The 23648-nt window shown below is 39.4% G+C and overlaps 1 protein-coding gene across 1 annotated transcript in view; it reads left to right on the top strand.

Annotated features, from left to right (window-relative positions):
* EFHC1 (EF-hand domain containing 1) overlaps positions 1-23648 on the top strand; it is a 70687-nt gene that overhangs the window by 33093 nt on the left and 13946 nt on the right. Inside the window, exons 6-9 of the mRNA XM_037159571.2 lie at positions 6192-6412; positions 13870-14010; positions 20064-20277; positions 20658-20805. Coding sequence (XP_037015466.2) covers positions 6192-6412; positions 13870-14010; positions 20064-20277; positions 20658-20805 — 724 coding nt within the window. The remainder of the gene's footprint in view (positions 1-6191; positions 6413-13869; positions 14011-20063; positions 20278-20657; positions 20806-23648) is intronic.

Below are 23648 nucleotides of genomic sequence, written 5' to 3'. Positions count from 1 at the left end.
TTTCCCTTCACTATTAGTTTCCTATATTTTTTTCTTTATTTCACTTTGCATACCCTTCACTTTTTCCTCTATTTTGCATCCATATTTAATCGTTTTTGTGAGCATCCTGATTACCAGTGTTTTGAACTCTGCATCTGATAGGTTAGCTGTCTTCCCACTGCTTAGTTCTTTTTCTTGAGTTTTGATTTGTTCTTTCATTTGTGCCATCTTTCTTTGTCTTGGCGCACCTGTTATGCTGAAAGGAATGGAGCATTAGCTATGCACCAGGGAAGGTCCATCCACTTCGGTGCATTGTGGTGCTGTCTGTGGGGGAGGGATCTGAGAGGGAACAATGCTGCTTTCTCAGCTCTCGCCCCACTTTCAGTCACTTCCCCTGCTACACACAAGCAAATTGGGCTCTTTGGCTGCTGATTCCCAGGTAGGTGGTTTTGTGTACATTCTAGGACCCAGTGGGTCTCTCCAAAGAACTCTCCTGTGAGGCTGGGAGTTTCTCCCACTGCCACGACCCTCACAGGTTTTTACAGAGGTTTTGAGGCCTTATTTCCCTACACTGGAACCCTGGGTTGTGCAGTCTGCCCCGCTCCCCCGTTGTTCCTCCTGACTTAACTGCACAAATGTAGGACCACCTGGTCTGCCAGCTGCCACCTTGCTGTGCATCCTCACCACCCTGGCTGCCTGTCTCCGCCCCTCCTACCAGTCTGAATGAATGTTTCTTCTTTAACTCCTTGGTTGTTGGACTTCTCTACAGTTCAATTTTCTGTCAGTTCTAGTCATTTTTCCAGTTTTAAATTTGTTGTTGTGCTTCTTTTGTTTGTGCAAAAAATCATAGTATATCTAGCCCTGGCTGGTGTAACTCAGTAGATTGAGCTTGGGCCTGCGCACCAAAAGATCACAGTTCGATTCCCAGTCAGGGCACATGCCTTGGTTGCAGGCCAATTCCCAGCAAGGGGATGCATGAGAGGCAACCATACATTGATATTTCTCTCCCTCTCTCCTTCCCTTCCCTTCTAGAGATAAATAAATTAAAAAAAATTTTTTTAAAAAGCATAGTATATCTATCTATGGCTCCGTCTGGCCAGAAGTCTAGAATCACTGTCCTTATGTTACTTCTAGTGATGGGGGAGGCAAGTCACAGAAGTAAACAAAGCTGTTAAACAGTAACACAAGTGTACATGATTATCTGATTATATAACTTAGACATGTCATCTAGACAGAGCTCAGAAGAAGAGATGCGAGCTAATAGGAATAAAGAGGACTCCGTGGCAGAACTGGGATTGGACCCTGATTTAGAATGGCAGAGAGCAAAGAGAAAGAGCAATTTAGAGAGAAGAAGAAGAGCAAAAGTTGGGAAGTCAGAATAAGTGTGGTATGTTTGGGGGTGTCCCGAAGACAGTGACTAGGCAGAGAGTTTGTGTTGAACAATATTAGGAAATTATGGGAATATGTTTCCAAAATTCTCTCCACCAGGGTCTTCTTTTAACTAAAGATAAATCAAAATTATATTCTTTGTTATGCATGGAGTTAAAATATCTAAAAGTTCTAATTTTACACATTCTAAAAGTTGCTTGTTGAAGATAATTACAGGTTACCAGTATGTGGTAGGTAATGCCAAACGAAGTGTATCTGGCTCACCAGAAGCCTTCTAATACTCAGCCGTTGAACCTAAGTCACTAGATTCTGAAAGTCTGTTCATTATCCTTTAAAAAGGCTTCCATTCTTTGATCTTGCCTTTTCCAGGATAAATACATATGTCAAATGACATAATAATTTATGCTGTAAATATTGGCAGCTTATTGTAGTAAATTATACCTGAAGAAAGTTCTAAAAATATAAATCCATGCCCACATATATCATAGTCAAACTTAAGAACACCCAATTCAAAAGATGGTAACAGCAGCTCCCAAGAACAAATTTACCCATACAGAACAGCAGTTATAGTGACAGCTAATTATCAGTAGCAATTGTAGTCACCAGAAGACAGTTTAATAATATCATTAAAATGTGAGAAAAATAGAATTTAGTATATAGAGAAACTGTCTTTCAAGAAGAAGGTGAAATGTACCTCCAGGAAAACAAAACAGATTTTACTAACAACAGATCCTTACTAGAAAAATTCTTGAATATACTTCAGATAGGAAGAAAATGACTCCAGAAGTAAGATCTAACATATAAGAAGTGATAAATAAATAAAATGACAAAGTGTGATAAATCTGAATGAACAGACTGAAGTAACAATGTTGAATTTGTGGGGGTTAAAAATATCAAGGTAGAAATAAATTATATTGCACTAATGACATAGAGGGGGATAATATTTTTAAACATTTTAATTAAATTTACTAGCAAAATTTGTTAATAATTATATACAAGTTTCAGGTGTGCAGTTCTATAATATATGTTCTGTATAAGGAGTACTTGCCGTTCAAAGTCTAGTTTTCTTCCGTCACAGTGTATTTGACCTCCTCACCTGCCTTCATCCTCCCCTATCCTACTTCCTTTCTGAGAACTACTATATGGTTGTTATCTGTATTATGAGTTTCTTTGTTTGTAAAAATCAAAACACATTCTGAAACAGGTATTTTAAGAACATACTTAAGATGTAGGGACATACAGAGGTCAAAAAAGATGTGTAAGCAAACAGCAAAAGAAACTGATAGTACTATATTAGTATAATACAAATAGATATTAGGACAAAAAATGTTGCTAGAAATAAAGAGGATCATTACATATTATAAGAATTTTGTTTACTAGGAAAATGTGGTAATTCTAAACTTGATGCAGTTAATAACATGGCTTCAAAACATATAAAGCAAAAATTTGTAGCACTATTATGCAAAGAATGAACAAATCCATAAAAATTGTGTGAGTCATTAAAACATTTCTTTTAATGACTATTAAAAGAGACAAATCAATAAGCATATATGTGAATAATATAATTATGAATATTCATTTAAGCAATATGTAAATGGATCAACACATGGAGAATTTCCTGTTTTTTCCTTTTTTAACATTTTTTATTTTTTATTTTTTATTGTCATTCTATTACAGTTGCCCTAGTTTTTCCCCATTGCTCTCCCTTGCCCCACCCACCCCCTGCTCCCACAATCAATCCCCACCCCGTTGTCCATGTCCATGCATCATTTATGCTTATTCTTTAACCAGGTCCTTCCCCTTCTTTCCTCCCTTATCCCCTGCCCTCCTCCTCTGTCAGTTTGTTCTTTGTTTCCATGCCTCTGGTTATATTTTGCTTGTTTGTTTGTATTGTTCATTAAGTTGCTATTATAGATGAGATCATATGGTATTTGTCTTTCACTACCTGACTTATTTCATTTAGCGTAATACTCTCTAGTTCCATATATGCTGTCACAAAAGGTAAGAGTTCCTTCTTTCTTTCTGCTGCATAGTGTTCCATTTTGTAAATGTACCAAAGTTTTTTGATCCACTCATTTACTGATGGGCACTTAGGCTGTTTTCAGCACTTGGCTATTGTAAATAGTGCTGCTGTGAACATTGGGGTACATAGGTTCTTTTGAATTGGTGTTTGAGGACTCTTAGGGTATAATCTCAGCAGTGGAATTTCTGGGTCAAAAGACAGTTCCATTTTTAGTTTTTTGAGGAAATTCCATACTGTTTTCCACAATGGCTGCACCAGTTTGCAATTCCACCAACAGTGCACTAGGGTTCCCTTTTCTCCACAACCTCGCCAGCACTTGTTGTTTGTTGATTGGTTAATGGTGGCTGTTTTGACTGGTGTGAAGCAGTATCTCATTATGGCTTTAATTTGCATCTTTCTGATGACTAGTGATGTCAAATGTCATTTCATATGCCTATGGGCCTTCCGTATGTACTCCTTGGAGAACTTTCTGTTCAGGTCCTTTACCCATTTTTTTCATTGGATTGTTTGTCTTCCTGGTTTTGAGCCACATGCATTCTTTATATATTTTGGAGGTCAAACACTTGTCCGAGGTATCATTGGCAAATAAATATGTCTTCCCATATGTTTGGTGCCCTTTTCATTTTGATGATGTTTTCTTTAGCTATGCAGAAGCTTTTTAATTTAATTTAACCCCATTTGTTTTCTATTTTTTAAGTACAAATATGACACATAACTGATCATTCTTAACAAATTTTGAAGAATGGGCACCTTATACAATATTTTCTGATTTCAAAACAATGAAACTAGCATTCAGTTTTGGAAATATAACAAAAAAATTATTTGGAAATCAAAAATCACATTTCTAAATAATCTATGAGTAAAAAGAAAACTCAGAAAATACTTAGAACTCAATGACAGCAAAAACTCCCTCCAGTCTTTTAGATACATCAAAAGTGCTACTTGGAGGAAGATTCATAGACTTAAATGTTTTTTTAAGAAAGAAGAAAGACTGCAAAAATAAGGTAGGCGTTCTTAAAAAGTTAGAAGTGACAGAATGAATCTGAAGAAATTAAAATGGAGGAAATAATAAAATAAGAGCCTGAAAATGATGAAATTGAAAACAAAAGTAACAGATTTGTCAAGTCAAAAGTTGTTTCTTTGAAAGAACTAATAAAATGACAAATCATTGACAAAATTTATCAAGGGAGAAAAGAAAGAATGCACACATACACAATATTAAAAATAAAAAAGCCATAGGAATAAAACAGAAAATAAGGGAATAATGCTAACAGCCTTATGCCAATACACATGAAAGCTTTGGTGAAATGAGCAGATTTTTAGAAAAAATTAATTTGTTCAAGAAGAGATAAAAATCAAATGTCTTTAGCATTAAAGAAATGGAATCAGATAAAAGTGTTCCTACAAATAAAACATCAGGCTCAGATAATTTTTCAGTTTTGCCAAATATTTCAAGAACATATAATTTCAAGCTTAATATAAATTCTTTCATAGAAAAGAAAAAGAACTTAATACATTCAAGACAACCAGTAAAATTAAAGACCATGAGAAAAAGTACTACAGTCTTCACTCATGAACATATTTGCAAAAGACCTAAACATAATATCAGTAAGTGAAATCCAGCATTATATGAAAAAGACAATTGCTGAACAAATACAAATGCATACACACACAAACACCAGATCTCCTGGAACATTGTTTACTGAGGGAAATTTGTGGAGTCATGAACTGGGTACCCCATTGCTGATGACTTCCTGGGGTACCTCAAAGGGCTCTAGGAGGGTTAGGCACTGGACACTGGGAGGAGGGACTTTTAAGATACACAACTGAGGAAATATCGGCCTTTCTTTTAGCATGATGAAGTACTTGAGTGCACACCTTTCTGTCTGATGTAACAAAACCTTAGCCTCCTTCCCTACATTCCCCTCTTAGCAATTAATAGGAGAATACCAGCCTACTTCTCATGCCCCTGAGATCAGAGTTCTGTGGCCAGGTTTTGGGGTTAAAGCCATACAATGTGGCTCATTACCAGAACTGACTATCTTATGATTTCCCCGGAGGCCAGGCTACAGGCGTCAGTCTTAAGCAAGTCAATCCTTAGTTCTCATAAAGTAGTGTGACAAAACTGGATTTATTCCAAAAATGCAAGTTTCGTTGTACATCTGAAAATGTTGATTCCCCAGATGTACTAATTACTGTAATCATCTGACTGACTGTCCCTGCTTCCTGCCATGGGACTAGGTCAGGTTGTCCTAAGAGCAGTGATCACAACTGAAGTGAAACTACCATCTGTGTGATTGTTAGTATCTGTTACCAAAACAGAATGTCGTCTTCCCCAAGGCAGGAACGTTATTGATGTTGTTAATTGTTGTAATTTCAGTATTTAGTGGCATACCTAGTACGTGATGTATGTGGTCACTAATAGTTTGTTGGATGAAGGATTAAATGGGTGGGAGGTTGAACTAAATGACTTGGATTCGACCTATATGTAATACTCTATAGAAGGACATGTATTTTTTCCTCCAGGGATGATTCTTTCTGAACATTGATTCTGAGAAGGTTAGTGACCTGCACTGATAGTTGGAGCTGAATATGGGGGAGAGATACTTTACAAAAACCATCTGGGATACTCTTTATGAGTCCTGCCAACAGATGGAAATACACAGCATTATGTTCTTCTGGGAGTGTAGAGGAGGCCCTGACCTTTGACCACACTCCCTCAGGTTCTCAAGAACATCCTGCTGTTGTGTGCCCATCTTCATTCCTTCCTCTTTCCTCCCTCTCTGCTGTAATGTGTTAGAGACCTTCCCTCAGTGTGTGCTGGAAATCTCTGATCAGGAGGTGTTGGAATGGTATACTGCCAAAGACTTCATCGTTGGGAAACCGCTCACCATCCTCGGGAGAACTTTCTTCATTTACGATTGTGATCCATTTACTCGAAAGTATTACGAAGAAAAGTTTGGAATCTCTGATTTACCACGTATTGACATAAGCAAGAAGGAACCACTTCCTGTGAAACAGGTAATGGAACACTAGTTCTGGGCATAAGGAAAAAATTAATCTTTTGATTGGCAGAATAAATTACTATATCCATCTACATAATTAGAAGACTGTAAGACGGGTAAAAAAGAGAGAAAATACAACTGTTCATGTTAACTTGAAAAATGTCCATAACTTTTTTAAGTGAATGTGTATGCATGATTTGGTGCTATTTTATAAGCTACTGTTCCCAATATCTGCTTATGCACACTGAGGAAGAGAGCAGGATGAATACGCACTTGCACCGGTAACAGTGTTTAATTTGAAATGTGGGAGGGCAGTGGGAGAGGGCAAGGGAGCTTTGTTTTATATTCTGTGTGGTTTTATTTTCTCTTTTTATACAAGCCTTGTATTACTTTTATAGTATTTTTCATTTTAATTGTTTGAAAAGACATCTTTTAAAATTCCAGGCCCCTAGGGCGTTCCATTGTTTCTTGCCTGTTTTTCAAACCCTTTGACTTAAAAACTGGTTAACAGCAAAGCAAAAACCAGTTAATTGAAGATGTTGGAAGATGACTTTCTGTCATTGCAACATAGCTTTCCTTAGAGTCACAATGAACAAAAAAATTAGTTTGGAGTACCACAGAGTTCCACTCTGATCTGAGAGAAAGTCTGTGGTGCTTTTAATGCACTGAAATCGTAAACTGATAAACTTGAGCCTTCAGAGAGGCTCAGCCACATTAATGAATTTCAAATGAGAATTGCATGTGTTAAAAATTATACGTTATACAACCAATTCAAGTAAGGTATCACAGTATCATGGACTGAAAGCACAGGTATTTTTCTACCTCTTTGGGTTGGAAGCCCCTTAGACAACCTCTTCATTGCCCATGTATGATGTAAGGTGTTAATACCTCTGGCTCATCTCCTTGTTGCCACCGTATGTGTAAAACAATGTCTTGGGCTCTTTCTTTTCAAAGAGAGCCATGAATGGAAGGATGGAGTTAACAAATTGCTCCAGCCCAGGCCCCTGCCTTCTTCCCATCTGCTGCCTGTGCTGCATGAACATAATCTCCGCTGTGCGGAACTGTGTGTGGTGCTGCAGTGAAACATCCTGTTTCACTGCCCTGAACCTTTGCTGATGCTCTTCTGCCTGCTCCAAACACTTTTCCATCATTTTTTCATATGGCTCTTTTTTTTTTTATCCCTCAAGACTCAGCATAGGCTTTCTCTCTTCCAAGAGGAAGTCTCTGAAGCTCCAGGCAGACTGGCTATTTTCTCTGTGTTCCTGGGGTACTTCACAGGTACTCTGTGCCTCTCCCCACTAATACTTCTCTATGACATTAAAATATCTGTTCCTGCATCTCCTCTACTAGACCATAAATTCCTTGCAGGAAGGTACTACATTCTGTATATCTTTGTGTGCCTAACCTAGCACCTAACCTGGCGCCTAGCAAACAGTATGTTTCTTGAACTAGGCTGAAGATTGCCTGTGAAGTTTGTGCAGTCATACCTCGGTACTCCTCGGCTTCAGACCTCATCAAACCAGGTGCCCGTCACATTGGGAAGAGAAAAAAATGTTGCAGCACTCAGTGCTTGCTCAGGACTCGTCACACTTACTAGAACTTGTATGAGTCACAAGGCCACCCTGCAAAAGAAAATCCTGCATCACTTGGTACTCATCAGTTTTGACACTCGTCATGAGTTCTAGAACCAGTTAACAATGAGTACCAAGGTACCACTGTATTTGCTTCCCCAAAAGACAAGTGATGTCTTTAGAACCAAGGTTTCATAAAAACAATTATGGAAAAGACTTTGGAGTTAGGTACGCTGTGTGTTCCCAGGGGGCAATAAAACTTCTGGAGGCAAGCGTGGGTGGTGATTATACAGTCATGTGCCATGTGATGATGTTTGGGTCGGCAGTGGACCACATGCACAATGGTGGTCCCATAAGATTACAATAGAGGTGAAAAACTCTTGTCACCTAGTGATGTTATATTGTGTTTGTGGTGATGCTGGTTTAAACAACCTACTGTGCTGCCAGTCCTTTAAAAGTATCACACATACAATTATATACAGTACATAATACTTGATAATGATAATAAGTGACTATGTTACTGGTTTATATAGTCACTATACTATGATTTTTATTGTTATTTTAGAATATTCTACCCACATAAAAATGTCTGTTGTAAAATGCCACAGCAGCCTGTTATGTTGTATGTTCACTGCATCTTTGGCTGCATCATTTTCTCTTGTGATTAACTTAATGTTGTTTTGTTCGTCGTGGCCTCTAAGCATATAAATCTGCTGCTAATGTGGCCAGTTAGAGGCGACTTCAAGTGACTGATCTGGAAACGAAATTTAAAATGACTAAGTATATGAAGGTAGAAAATTAGCGATGGTTACAGCTCTGGCTGCAGTCTTGAAGAACAGAACCAAAGCTGTGAAACCAACAAAAATTAGAGAAGGGCCTGTGTCGGACATGGAGAAACCACTAATGACCCGGACTGAAGACCTGACACAGAAGCGTATCCCTCTCAGCACCATGAGGATCACAGCCAGAGCCAAAAGTTTGTGATGTTCAAAGAAAAGGCTGGTCCCAACTATAATGTGAATTTACTGATAGTTCTAGGTGATGTAAACAATTCAATTTGATTATTGTTATTTATCATATAACGTGAAAGTGAATGTTGAGTCTGTGAGTGCTGATGCAAGGGCCATTGAAGAATTTTTGGAAACTCTAGATAAGCTGATTGTGGAACAAAATTAACTGCCAGAGTAAATATTCATTATGAACAAAACCTCCCCATTCTGGAAGCAGATGCCTGAAAGGACTTTCATCTATTAGGAGGCCAAGTCAATGCCAGGTTTCAAGGTTCTCAAGGACATGATAACTGTCTTGCTCTGGGGCAACATTGCAGCTACAACTTGAAACCCTTTTTGATCTGGCACAGTGAGAACCCCAGGGCCTTTGAACGTATCAGTAAATCATGCACTGTCAGTGCACTTCGGGAACAGTAGGAGGTCATGGATGACCCAGCTCCTCTTCCAAGATGCTGTCTTGAATTACAGTTACTATGCTAGCAAAATGGAGAAGTACTTTTTTGGAGAATAACATAGAGATGTTGCTTACTGATAATGCTCCTGGACATTCTCCTTTTATAGGTAGCCTTCATCCCAAAATTCAAATGGTATTTCTCCCTCTAAAACCCTCTTTTTGATGCAATGAGTGGATCAAAGAGTTATAGCAGTTTTCAGGGCCTGCTACCTGAGGAGGACCTTTGACCAGGCTATTGCTGCAATTGAGGGAGATACTGAGAAGGCATTGACACAATTCAGGGGGGACTGCAGCACCTGTTACTGCATCAAGAACCTTACTGGAGCTTAGGGTGAGGTAACAAGAAGTATATGTATGGCCTTTGGAGGAAGATGCTCAAGAGAGTCATCCATGACTTCAAAGACTTTGTGAAGAATGAGGAGGTTATGAAAATCAACAAGACTGTGGTGTGGATGAGGATGACACTGAGGAGCACCTAGTCTTGGTTCCTGAGGAGTTAATGAATGAAGAGTTGCTGGGACTGGATCTGGAATGTGTATATGAAGAAGAGGCAGGAGAAAAGGGAACTGCAGGAAGAGAAAAAGAACCCAAGAAAAATCACAGTGAGGAGTTTAGCAGAAGCTTTTGCAGACCTCAGTAAGCATCTTTAAAAGTTGGAAAACCTGGACCACAACACCAGAAGATTTTCATTAATGGAGAGGAATGTTCACGGTTCCTCATCTGTTTATAAGCAAATTTATGATGTAAAAAAGAAACAAACCAAGCAAACCAGCATAGACATACATATTTCTGAAGAGACTGACACCTCCTCAAGAAGAGCCTCAGGCAGGTCCTTCAGGAGGGATTCTAGAAAAAGGCATGGCTATCATAGGAGGCGGCAGCGCCATGAGCGTGACTGTTCCTGACCTTCCAGTGGAACAAGAGGTGGAGGGGAAAACAGTGATACCATTGATCCTCACCCTGTGTAGTCCCAGGCTACTGTGTGTGGTGTGTCTTAGTTTTCAATGAAAAAAATTAAAAGTTTTGAAGAAATTTAAAAATAGAAAAAGCTTATATTAATAAAATAAGAAAAATATCTTTGTATAGCTGTACATTGTGTTTGTGTTTAAGCTCCGTATTATTACAAAAGTTGAAATGTTTTAAAATTTCAAAACTTTATAAAGTGAAAAGGTTATAGTAGGTTAAAATTAATTTATCATTGAAGAAAAATATGTTCTTATAAACTTAGTATAGCCTAAAAGTACTGTGTTTATAAAGCCTATGACAGTGTACAGTAGTGTCCTAGGTGCTCATGGACTCACTCAGAGCAACTTCCAGTCCTGCAAGCTCCATTCTTGATAAGTGCCCTATACAGGTGGACCATTTTTTGTCTTTATATCATATTTTTACTGTACCTTGTCTATGTTTAGAAGTGTTTAAATGCACAAATACCATTGTGTTATTTGCCACTTTGTTATTACAATTGCCTACAGGATCCGGGACCGTGATATGCCGTACAGGTCTGTAGCCAGGGCCAATAGGCTGCTCCATGTAGCGTAGCTGCGTTGTTGGCTACACCGTGTGGGTTTGTGTGCGTGCGCCTCATGATGTTCACACTGTGCTGGAACCGCCCAGTGGTGCATTTCTCAGAGCATATTTCTGCCACTAAGTGACACATGAGTGTACCTCCTGATCTCAGGTTTTTTTTTTTACCTGATAGAATTCCTTACCAATGAATGTGCTCATTATGAATTATAATGAAAACCTAGCCTCGCTCTCAATTTTTTTTGGCAACATTTGATGGAGTATATAAGAAAAATACTATGGGAACAGATCTAGATTTTGATCAAGCAAACTGTTCCACCACTTTAGATTATAGATAAGTACAGTATAAGATAGCAGTCCAAGAGACTTGCCAGAGGTCATATTGCGAAGTTCAAGGATGATTCTATTAAACATCAAGGAGTTTCACCGAACCGGGAGGGGATGGGGAAGGACTGCAGCAGAGTGGTGCAAATTTTGTAGTGAGTGGCTTAGATACGTCCTTTGAGCTGATAAAAGCTTTTCGGTCCTAGAATACTTCTCCCCACCCACTCTCATTACCATAGTCTTTTTTTCTTTTAACCTGTCTTCCAAAGAGAGAAAAGGAGGAAAGGTTTGGATAGAGAGGAGAGAGAAGTGAACACTGTAGATTTTGGTTTGTTCGTTTTGCCCTATCTCTGCCCTTCTGTATAATAAAACTATTCTACCTCCATACATATGGCACATTAATTACAGTGTTTGGTGTGGGGTTTTTTTCCTAGCAAATTCTCTATGACAAATAATTATATTACAAATAAAATCTCCCTGCCTACAGGGAAGTCAGTGTTGGAAATGAGTAGGAGAGCTCCACTTACACTTACAACAGCAAATACGGTTTAGCTCTCCTTAGTCTTCACACTCAGTCATGTAAGTCCTGAATGACGTAGTTGTAAAGCAGGGATGGGCTGCTACACCAGGTTAGAGGGGCTTCGTTAGGCTCGCAGGGGTGTCCAGCGTCTCTGGGCCACGCTGGAAGAAGGAGTTGTCTTGGGTCACACGTTAAATACATTGTGACATGTAATCACAAAAAAAAAAATCTCATAACATTTTAAGTAAATTTACGACTTTGTGTTGGGCCATATTCATAGCCATCCCAGGCCCCATGTGGCCCACAGGCTACAGGTTGGCCACTCCTGAGCTGGAGCCAAGCTAATCACCAGGGACAGAAGTGGACATGTGGTGCATATATCCAGTTTGAGAATCACGACATTTGTAGGTCAGGCCGGCCTGCTAGATTGGGAATAAGTAAACATGGCCATGATGGCCAGAGGTGTTCTAGCTCAGGCTGGCTCCCCTATGGAGACGTGCCGCTGGGGAAGAGGAAGACACCAGGACTGGAAGAACTAATCTGCTGCGTAGCTGGTCCCTAAAAGCAGTATATGAGGGATTGTGGCACTCTCACACTTGGTGTGTACCTGCTTTGTTAGGAAGGCCTGGGCAGAAACTCTGGCCGGTGGGTCATCTGAGCAGGAGTATCTAGGAGCGATAACCTCCATAGTCAGAGGAGTGGCTCATCTAGGTTGAAACAGGACCCGCGCAGTAGCTTGGAGTGTGGTATGAGAAGCCTGGTGCCAGGACTCCAGGCATACGGGCTGAAATTTAGGGAATGTCTTCATTACAAGCAGGGCAGATGAGGTGCGACTCAGGAAAAGCAGGTAGAAGCCTGTTGAAACACAAAAGGAATTTGAGAGGAAGGCGCTCAGAGGCTTGTAGCTACCTCCCTATTTTGAAATTCCTTAACTTCCACCCCCATGCCCCAGCCAGGTTGCTATCCTTGGGTGATGATGCCGATGCATGTCTGCCTAGACGCCAGAGTATGCAAGGCTTATCAGTATTCAGTGTGTCACCCCAGGTCCCTCTGGTCATGGCAACTTGTATATTCATTGAGCAGTGGTGTTTGTAGCAAATTAGGTCATTGCCCACCCACTGGATCCACTAGTCATGTTCCAGCCATGACGATCACATTACTACAGCCCTGGAAAGTGAGTCCAGGGCCAGTGTTCCAATCACGGCACCTTGAAAGAACATAGCAGAGTCACTGGTGGAAGGAGCATCCTGTTTCAGATGGACCAGGAAACATACAGACTAATTTGTTAAAGTGCCAGAATATAATTCATAAAATGATTTAGGGAAGGTATCCATGAGTGAAAAGCAAGGTGCAAGCTGAGTTAGCTAAGAAAGCACAGCCAGGAGTCAGAAGGAAAGAACTCTGCTGCATTCTGGCTAGCCCTGCTGAGAGAGGGGAAACTGGCTTCTAGACTACTTAGGCCTGGAGACAAATCCTAGCACCCTAGAGTGATGCTCTCAGCTCTTCATGGAACCTGAAGGAAAAATACAAACTCATCCTATACTTCTGCACTACTTACCAAATAACCTTCCCATCTGAAATTCATCCAGCGTGCTCCTTAACCAGGAAAAAGGAGTCCTGTATGAACAAGGAATTTGAATTCTCAGTGAGTATAGCTGTCATCCCTCTTCTGTGAGGCAAAACTCAAGAAATAAAAATATTAGAAATATGGAGGTAAATAGGAAAAATGAGCCAGGTCACGCTAGGATGATCACAAGGGCCAGGACTGGGCCTGGGAGAAGGGCCTGCTTTGGCAGTGAGGGGTCAGTGGGCCTCAGCGAGTGTCACTGTAGCCCTGAGACTCACTGTGTAGCATCGTCAGTCGTGTCTGTGAGGACGGTCATGGTACAAAATCTATCAGCAAAGAGGAATGGAATATGTGGTGTGTGTTTTTATGACTACATGTCTTCTAAACATTGTAATTTCTTTTAAATAAATGTCTTCTAGATTTTTTCCAAAGAAACTTAGTTACTTTGTAACTCTCCATACAAATAGCATCCTCTTTACTTCTTGTCTCCTGTTTTTCTTCAGGAATTACCTCCCTACAACGGTTTTGGACTAGTTGAAGACTCTGCTCAGAATTGCTTTGCTCTCATTCCAAAACCTCCCAAAAAAGATATTATGAAAATGCTGATGAATGATAACAAGGTGCTTCGTTACTTGGCTTCACTGGTGAGGATAATTTCTATGTACTAAGATTCTCTTCTGTCTCAACACCATGCCTTCAGGCAGGTTGGATGGTATTAATTAAGTATGGTGCCCCCAAACCAAGACCTAGCTCAAGGCCAGACTCCCACAAAAATCTTTCTTAGATCGTTGATCCTTGCCTGTACTCCTCAAACATTCACAGACCTTTTTTGCCTTGTTCACTGAGTAGTTTTGAAAGCCCAACTCGTATTTAATTTATTTATGTGTCTGCCCCTCCGGGGTAGTGATTTCCTTGAGGGTAGGGATTTATGTCTTACTAATTTTTTACCATTACCTGTCATGTCTAGCTTGATGTATTTTATATTCATCGGATGTAATGAATGGAATTATTTACTGACACCAGTTGAACTGATGTTGCCTTTGAGAAGGCACAGGGCTAGCGGTTGGGTGCACAGGCCGGGAAACAGATTCAAATTTGGGTATTTCACTCACGGTCTGAATTACCTGAGGCAAACTACTGATAAAAATTCAAAGGATAATGTCTTTACATTTTTTTAAAGTGTAGGAAAAGAAATAGAAGCACTTTATTTAGAACTACGGACATAAATAGCAGAAATTGAAATAAGTTACTTGTGGGAATAGGAATTGGGAGTGGGGGAGGGTCAGATGACTTTTCAAACTACAGGCAGACCTTGGAGAAACTGGGGGCTCAGCTCCAGACCCCGGCAATAAAGCAAGTGTTGCAATAATGTGAGTTGTAAACATTTTGCTGGTGGAGGGTCTTGCTTCCAAGCTGTGAGAAAGCATAATAAGGTCTGCGGAGTGCAATGAAGCGAAGCGCAGTAACACGAGGTGTCCCTGTATGTAGTACATGTATGTGAAAAATAAAAGTTAAATAATAACAGTTAGCTGATATGTTTTAGAAAATGCTGAACAAAGCTTTAAATAAAAAGGGGGTTCTATAACAACCAGAACACTCCATACCATATCAATTCTGGTTCATGAAGGTTTTACATTATGATTAAGTTCTTTGAGTTACCGTGAAAATTCAGTAGGCTTGTGGAAATGGGGTGTAGTAACTACAAACTCCTTGATGGCAGGGAACATGTCTTCCTACACTTTGTAGGTTCTCAGTAACTGTTGGTTGAATGGGTAAGTGAAGTTAGTTACACGCACACTATCCGTGAGCTAGGCAATGCAATATTATAACCATTTTCTCGTTCAGAACAAGAATTAGAGAGGCTAAGAGGTCTCAGTTCTGCTTAGACAGAGGCAGGACTAGAACTCACCTTTTTAACTTTCAACCCAGTATTTTTTTATTTAAAGAATATGTTCTTTAAATAAAGAATACATTTTATTGTACATTTTACTGTACAATGTACATAACTTAGAAATACAACAGTACATTCAGTATAAGCAATTCTAATACTGCCATCTTGTTGTGAGAGAGACGATAGGGAAAAGAGAATCACAGGTGTTTTTACTACAGAGAAATAGTTACCAAAGCCCTCAAGGAGGTGACTTGAGGAGTTGCCACCAAGAAGGAGGTTAGTGTGGAAAAAACTCTTATTCCTGCAGCTGTGAGAATCCTCAACCCAGCATCTTTTGGGTCAAGAGCCAGTGTACTGCTCAGGCTGTGAAAAGGGAAAGGACTCACATGAACATGTCAAGGGCATAGCTGTAGGCTTGCTTTCCTACCTGAAAATCCTGGGGAGAGCAGTATCAATACATAGTTGATTATAAAAATTGTGATGAATAATGTTAGATATTGCTAAGTGAGAAGAAAGAATACACTTATATTGACTACAGTCTTTTTTACTCACAAATAACCCAGGCAATTTTGTTATATCATAAAAGGTTGAAGATTAGATAATTTGGATCAGCCCACTTACTCAGATAACTAGAAAACTGGTGTGTGTGTGTGTGTGTGTGTGTGTGTGTCTACTGCTCGAGGGTGCTGAGCAACTAACAAGATGTGAAGAATCACTGAGCCAGAACCAGGAGATAATGAAAACGGTGAGGTGAGCCCGGCACATGGGGCCATATTTCCTCCGAGAAAGTTTGCTGATTCAGGAGAAGCACCTGTCAGAGCAAACTTTGGACTCTAGGGCCTCGTAAAGACAGAAGCACTTGGTAAACCTATGTGCTAATCCTTGAAGGGACTATTTTTTGGCTTTGAACTATCTCCATTCCAGAAATCAGACTAAGGTGATCCTAGATTACTAATGTCCCCACATGTCTAGCAGAAGCAAATGCAAATTCTCTAAAAATAGCATCATCCTAGGCTTCAGATTATTTCTGTAAATCATTTAATACACTGTATAGCACTAATTCAAAATAACAATGTTAATAAACAATATCTAGACAAAAGTCAAGATGACATGAGGGAAAATGAGCAGATACAACAGACCATGGGAATATATCTATAGGGGCATCCTGGTGTTACCACACTTAAAAAAAAACAGCTATATTTACTGTTTAAGGAGATAAAGGATAAGATTAGGAATTTCAGGAGAAAACTAGGAACAAAAAAAGTATTTCAGTTTTGATAAATTACCACAGTAATAGAATAAAAGAAAAAAATTAGATGCACAGAATTATTTAATAAAATTATTATCAGTTTAAAACAAAACTCTTAGTAATAGGGGATAAAAGGGAATGTTCTTAGTCCAATAAAGGATAACTATCAAAAATCTACGGCAGACAGCCCTGGCCAGAGTGGCTCAGTGGTTGAAGCGTCATTCCACAACCAGAGGGTTGTGGGTTCAGTTCCCCATCAGGGCCCATTTGTAGGCTGTGAGTTCCTGTCCTGATACGGTCATGTTCAACCCTGGTCTCGATGCATGTGAACACTGGTCCCGGTCCTGGCATGGATCCCAGGTCTTGGTGCATAGGAAGGAAACCAACCAATCCATGTGAGGGCTATGTTTCTCTCTTTCACTTCCTCTCTCCCTTCCTTTCTCTCTTTAAAAAAAAATTAAAAAAAGAAAAACAAATGAAAATGTCCTTGGGATGAGGATTTAAAAAATCTACTGCACACAGCATACTCAGTGACGAAGTGCTGAGATCGAACTCTTTGATATTAGGAACTAGGCAAGACTACTCTGTCTCCTTCTATTTGACTGGAGGTCTTAGCAATACAACTACAAGGAAAATAAAGGGTATAAGCATTGAAAAGGAAGAAATAAAACTGTCATTACCTAAATGAATGATTGACATGTAGAAAATGAAAAAGAATCTACATTTTATGTTAGTAGAGGCAATGTAAAAATACCAGCCAACAAAAAAAAAAAGTTAGAAAAATGCCATTTACCATAGCACAAAAAAATACTAAATTTCTAGGAGTAAAGCAAACAAAATGTATGTAGTACCTAACACATTACTGAGAGAAAATTAAAGAGCTAAATTAGTGGACATACCATGTTAACTGGTTAGAAAATTCAGTATTATTAAAAAATGGCCCCAAATTCATTTATGATTTCAAAGCAATTACAGTCAAAATCCCAAAGGGTCTTTATTTTTGCAGATTGACACACTGACTCTCTTATCTATGTGCAGATGTAAAGCACTTCCAAGAATAGCCAAGCCATTCTTGGAGAATGAGACTGATGGGTTTGCTTAACAACATATCACAATGTATTAGTAAAGCCATATAAAGTAATTAAGACAAGAGAGTAATTGTGCAAAGATAGCTAATTAAGCCAATGGAATAGATTAGACAGCCCAGAAAGACCCGCACACACTTAACATACGTGACAAATACGGTGCTGCCGATGATTTGGGAAAGGAAGGTCTTTTCAATAAATCATATCAGAACAATTAGATATCCATAAGGGAAACACCAAGGAAATATGGAAATCAGTTCTGGGTGAACTGATATAAGTGTAAAAGGCAAAGCAGTAAAATTTCTTAATAATAATATAATTTTAACCCTACAGTAGGGAAAGATTCTTTAGCAATACACAAAAAGCAGTAACCATTTCAAAACAAACATTTGACTACATTAAAATGAAGAGTTCATGTTTCTCAAAAAACACCAATAAGAGAGTAAAAAAAGGAAAAAACAGAGTGGGAGATGTTACTACAGAAATCAACTAGAATTTATATCCAGAATATCTAAAGAGCACTAAAATCATTTTTAAAAATAAGCAAGAAACTTGAGACAGCCATTTTACAAAAGAGGGTATCCAGAGGGCAAATAACCATGAAAAGGTGCTCAGCCTTTTTGGTGATCAGGGAAGTACAAATTATAACCAAAAATGAATTGCCTCTTCTCACCTACCAGGATGATTAATGAGTTGGTGAGAATATGGAACAAGAGGGAAATCTCATGCTATTAGTGACATACTCCCTTAGGAAAATAGTTTGGTAAAATCAAATATACCAGATTGTGCCAAAATAGTACACGTGTGTGCACTAGAGATAAAGAATATTCATAACAGCGTAATCCATGATACCAAAAATAAACCTAGATGCCTATCTATAGGAGACTGGAGAAATAAATTATGGCATATTTATACAATGATTTGAATTCTGTTCAGCAATACAAATTAATGAACTATGGCTACAAGTAACAAGGATAAGTTACATAAACATAATTTTGAATGTGAGAATTCAGGCACAAAAGAATATGTACATATTATATAATTTCATTTATATAAACATGAAAAAATCCAGGCAAAACAAGACTGTTTAGGGTTGCCTCCTTTGTAGTAAAGCTAATGAAAACCGTAAAACTCAAGATAATGGCTTCCTTGGGGGGGGAGGGGAGACACTGATTAGGCAGGTGCTTTCTAGGTTCTGCCCATGTCTCTTGACCAGGTGGTGGTTACATGGGTGTTCGCTTTATGAAAAAATTTTGAACTGTACATTTTGGTTTTTTGTATTTTCTCTGTGCTAGAATTCACAGTAAAAAATTATTTGCAAGAACACCAACAGGACTATTAGTAAAGAAGGGGTGTATATCGTCCTATGAGCAAGAAAAAAGAAGTGGTATTTTGGTTGTGGTAACTGTCAGAGGTTTCTCCCTGACCTGTTCAGTCAAGTAGGGGGCATATTCATCCCGTTCATCACAAAAGCTCTGGAGGATGAGTCCCCAGACCCTTGCTATGCCCCTTGCCTGCAGCACTGCTCAAAACTTTGTATTTTATTCTCAGTGTGATGGGAAACCTCTCTCCAGAAGTTTGAGAACAAAGGAGTGATGTGGTTTGATTTTATTGTTTTGTGGTGGTTGCTTTTTTAAAATTTGTAGTGGTGTTCAAACAAAAAAAGTTTTAGAGACTACTAGATTAGGGGATGATATGAAGAAATTATTTTATTAAAAGGAAATCCAATGGTTTTTTTTATAAACAAGAATTTATTATACACATAATTCTGTGGCCTGAATGAGAAGATATGTGCAGAAGTTGCAATATGAGAAGATTTCAGTCAAGAACAAGCATGTCTGTACTTAAGCTTGTTCGATCTGGAATTTGTTGTTTAAGGGCTATGTTATCATTCTCAGCAATTTGATTTAGGAAGAGTCTTGTCTGCAAGACAGTTTCTCAGAATCACTTTCAACTCTCTGATTCCTCCCTTCTTAAATTGTCTTTTTAAAATTATGTGTACAAATTGATTTGTTTAAAGAACTAAACTTTGAGTAATGATCTTAGGGGCCACCATGTTGAATATGTCAGCCAAGAGGTTTCGGATTGGCTGCCTGTGGGCAGAATGTGTCTGATATATGTGCTTTGTCTGGCCTGCAGAGTGCTTTAAAAGAGTCACAGTCAACATTTTAAATTAGGGCTTTACGTGGGAATCTACATTTCTATCTTCTCATGAAAAACCAGAAGAGGTAGCAACACTGGGCCTACCTCCTCGCAAGGCAGCAGTCAGCTGGAGTTGAGTCGGGCAGCCTCCTTCAGATGCGGCATGTGCTTCCCAGGCCTCCAGCCTCCCCCCACACCCTGTTCATTCATATTATACTTGATGCAGTGGATTTAGATTAGAGACCTTGTCCCTGTAGTTATTCAATGTGGGGGGCATCTGGGCAGTTCATGTACACTCAGAATATCTTTTTTCTTTTTACACTTTTCTAGGAATCCCCTATCCCAGAAGACAAAGACCGCCGATTTGTCTTCTCTTATTTTCTAGCCACTGATATGATCAGCATCTTTGAGCCTCCTGTTCGAAATTCTGGTATTATTGGCGGCAAGTACCTTGGAAGAACAAAAGTTGTCAAACCACAGTCTTCAGCGGAAAACCCCATCTACTATGGCCCTGGTGACTTCTACATTGGGGCTGTGATTGAAGGTAGGTCTAATCACAGTTTGGGCTTCCCAACTGGCCTAGTGAATTAATTCAGTTCCTCTTACAAGAGGCACTTAGGCTGCGTTCCAGCCAAGGTAAAGCTATTTTCTTCCATATGTGGCCCAGTGTTTTACTGTACTTCCTTATTTTATCAATTAAACTGTAAATTGATTGCATTTTTTTGGCTATAAATACAGACCCTGAACTTCCTAACACTGAACAAATGACTGCATGCATATAAGTTCAGGGAGCTATTAAAAGTTCATTAGTCTAGGTCACAAATGCCTGTCTGTGAATTCCTCACTGCAGGCTCAGTGTTATTTTACTCCTGATTGTGTGATAAAAGCATAACGAAGCTAAGTGTATTTCTACCTTCCCCCCAGTATTTAGCCACCGGTTCATCATCCATGATATAGACGACTACGCTTTGAAATATATGGAGAGCAATGCTGCCCAGTATTCACCAGAAGCACTCGCATCAATCCAGAACCATATTCGAAAGCGAGAAGCTCCTGCACCAGAATTAGAAAAGTATGTTTGATTGTCTAGAGTCTGTTTTGAATTTGGCACATGTGGCATATTCAGGAAATAATAATAATAATAATTTTTTTACAGAAACCTTTAGTTTCTTTTTTTTTTAAAGATTTTATTTATTTATTTTTAGAGAGGGGGGAATAGAGGGAGAGAGAGAGAGAAACATCAACATGTGGTTGCCTCTTGAGCGCCCCCCACTGGGGAACTGGCCCACAACCTAGGCATGTGCCCTGACTGGGAATTGAACCAGTGATTGTTTGGTTCACAGGCCAGCACTCAATTCACTGAGCCATACAAGCCAGGGCTCAGGAAATAATTCTTGATAAAATGTTGGGTAATCACATTTTAGATTTTCAGGTTTTCCTCACCAAGTAGAATTATTGGTCATACACAAAAGGTTTTCTGTGTCCAAGATAACAATTAGCAACTCAGGGTATTTTCAACTTTTTTTATTTAGCAAATAATGATTGAATGCCTCGTATGGGGCAGATAAAATCACTAGCTCTGGGGCTTTTCCAGTAAACAAAGTACAAAGAAATTGCTTCCCTCATGGAGTTAACCTTCTAAGCAGAGGGAGACAGCCAATAAACAGCATCAGTAAATGATACAGTATATTAGCTGATGAGTGCTATGGAAAAATGCAGCAAGATAAAGGTGATAAAGGTTTCTGGGGAGTGGTGGTGGATTGCAGTTGATCAGAGGAGGTTACAGCTTGGAAATGTGACTTGAAGGTGAGGAATTGGCCACACAGGTATCTGGAGGAAGAGCTTTCCAGGGAGAGGGAACTCTGAATGCTCAGGCCAGAGTAGCAGCCCACCTAGACTACTCAAGTAACACTGGCAAGAAGGAGGCCTGTGAGAGTGGCTGGAATGGGCTGAGTGAAAGACAGAGAAGTGGGAACTGGAGTTAGAAGAGGAGTAACAAGGGGACAGATTGTGTAGGACCTACTAAGTCTTTGGGAAGATGTTGGCTTCTCTCTTTGTGAAATGGAAAGCCACTGTTGTATTCTGAGTAGAAGTGGCAAGATTTGATGTATGTTTTAAAGAGCTATTGTGTTATGAATAGATTAGGAGAGAAATTAGTTAGGAGAATATTGCCCTAATCCAGGTAAGAGATGATGATACATGGACCAGGATAGTATTAAAGACAGTGAGAGAAGTGCTCTGCTTTTGGTTGTGTTTTAAAGGTAGCTTCCTTAGGGGACATAGGAGAGAGAGTAGTCAGGGATGACTGTAAGGGTTTTGGCCTGAACACCTGGAAGGAAGGAGTTGCCATCATCTGAGATTGAGGACGATGTTCCTTTGGGGTAGAGGAGGGTTTAGGAGGAGAGGATTTCAGTTTTGGCTACATAAGGTTTAAGACAGCTATTAGATATCCACGTAGAGATATCAGAGAGGCTGTTGGTATATAAATCTGGAGTTCAGGCAAGAGGCCTGGGCCGAAGATGTAAATGCAGGAATTGTTGGCATATAGATGATATTTTCAGCCACTGGACTGGGTAGAATCTTCTGGGTGCAGATAAAGAGGAGCTGCAAGAACTGACCGTGGGGTCCTCCAACACTCAGAGTCTGAGAAGAGGAAACTGAGTAAGACGACTTGTGAGGCAGGAAGAAAACCAAGTGGGTGTGGTATCCCGGAAACCCAGCAAGGAGAGTGTCACCTCCGTGTGCACCAGAGTGTGGGGCCGTGAAAATGACCATGCAACACAGTCTCTAATCAGTGGGAAAATTCACCGTAAAAATTATTGTATAATCATGAAAAACTCTGATGGCTATAAATATATAGGGAAATGAAAAAGCAGTCATACAAATTTTTATTCAGCACACTTTAAGACATAGACAACATAGAAAATGAAAGTGTTGTATTTCCTTGTAAAAAAACTTCGGAACAGTAGTAGTTTAGACAGTGCTTGCTGCCTTTTTGTCATCGTGTGACTTACACAGAGCGAACATCTTTTCTGTGCACTGGCAAATTGTCATTTCCTTCCTAATTTTGGATCAGCTTCCAAAATGTTATTATTTTTGCTTTCAGTGTTGTGGAATATCTCCTAGACATCCTTTAATGACAGTGAAATATCTCCGAAAGTGTCTTTATTGTGCAGTGTTTTGCCAGCATCCGGGATCTGTCCATTCCTTTCCTCACGATCATTCTCCTCACTGCACGTCAGTCGCAGCCTCACTTACTGACACTGAGAGACACTTCTGTGGCAGCAGTGTCCGTTAGCAGTCCCACAGTCAGCTCTGTCTTCTTTCTTATTTTTTAATTGTTTAAATTATTTTATTTTATTATTGTTCAAGTACAGCTTTCTGCCCTTTAGCTCTCTTCTATAACACCATTCTATTTGATTCAGATTTTACTTCAGGCATTATCACTTTTTATTTCTTTGTTGAACTTTCATCTGCGTTGGTCAGTTCTCTCTTTTGTAAAACGTCCCATGGGTTCATCACTGAGAGACTGGGAGGCCACTTGGCTGCACACTTTGTTGTCTGTGTGTGAACTGGAAACAGATGCTCAGTGACCAGTCACCAACAGACGTCGAAAGAAGTAATATGACTGTCACTGATCATGATATGTATGCATCTGTTACGTATGTGCTGATTTCGTGGGCTGAAAACCTGACGCTGAATTTGTGCTTTATGCAGTTATTCACAGTTACAAGCTGGGGTAAGTGAAGTTTGAACCATGCTGTTGAGAGACTGGGTTACTTAAACAGTAGTAACTGCAACTCATGCATGTCAGAACTGTGCAAAGAGAAAATTGCCTGTATATCAAGGAAGACAGACTAATTCATTTTGCCAGATGGGGATTTAGTGATGTGGGGGACGTTGGGGACTTAATGA

Source organism: Artibeus jamaicensis, unplaced genomic scaffold (assembly GCF_021234435.1).
Source record: "Artibeus jamaicensis isolate MK-2021 breed Jamaican fruit bat unplaced genomic scaffold, CSHL_Jam_final contig_484, whole genome shotgun sequence".
Taxonomy (NCBI): Eukaryota; Metazoa; Chordata; class Mammalia; order Chiroptera; family Phyllostomidae; genus Artibeus; species Artibeus jamaicensis.
This window is presented reverse-complemented; position numbering and strand designations above follow the sequence as displayed.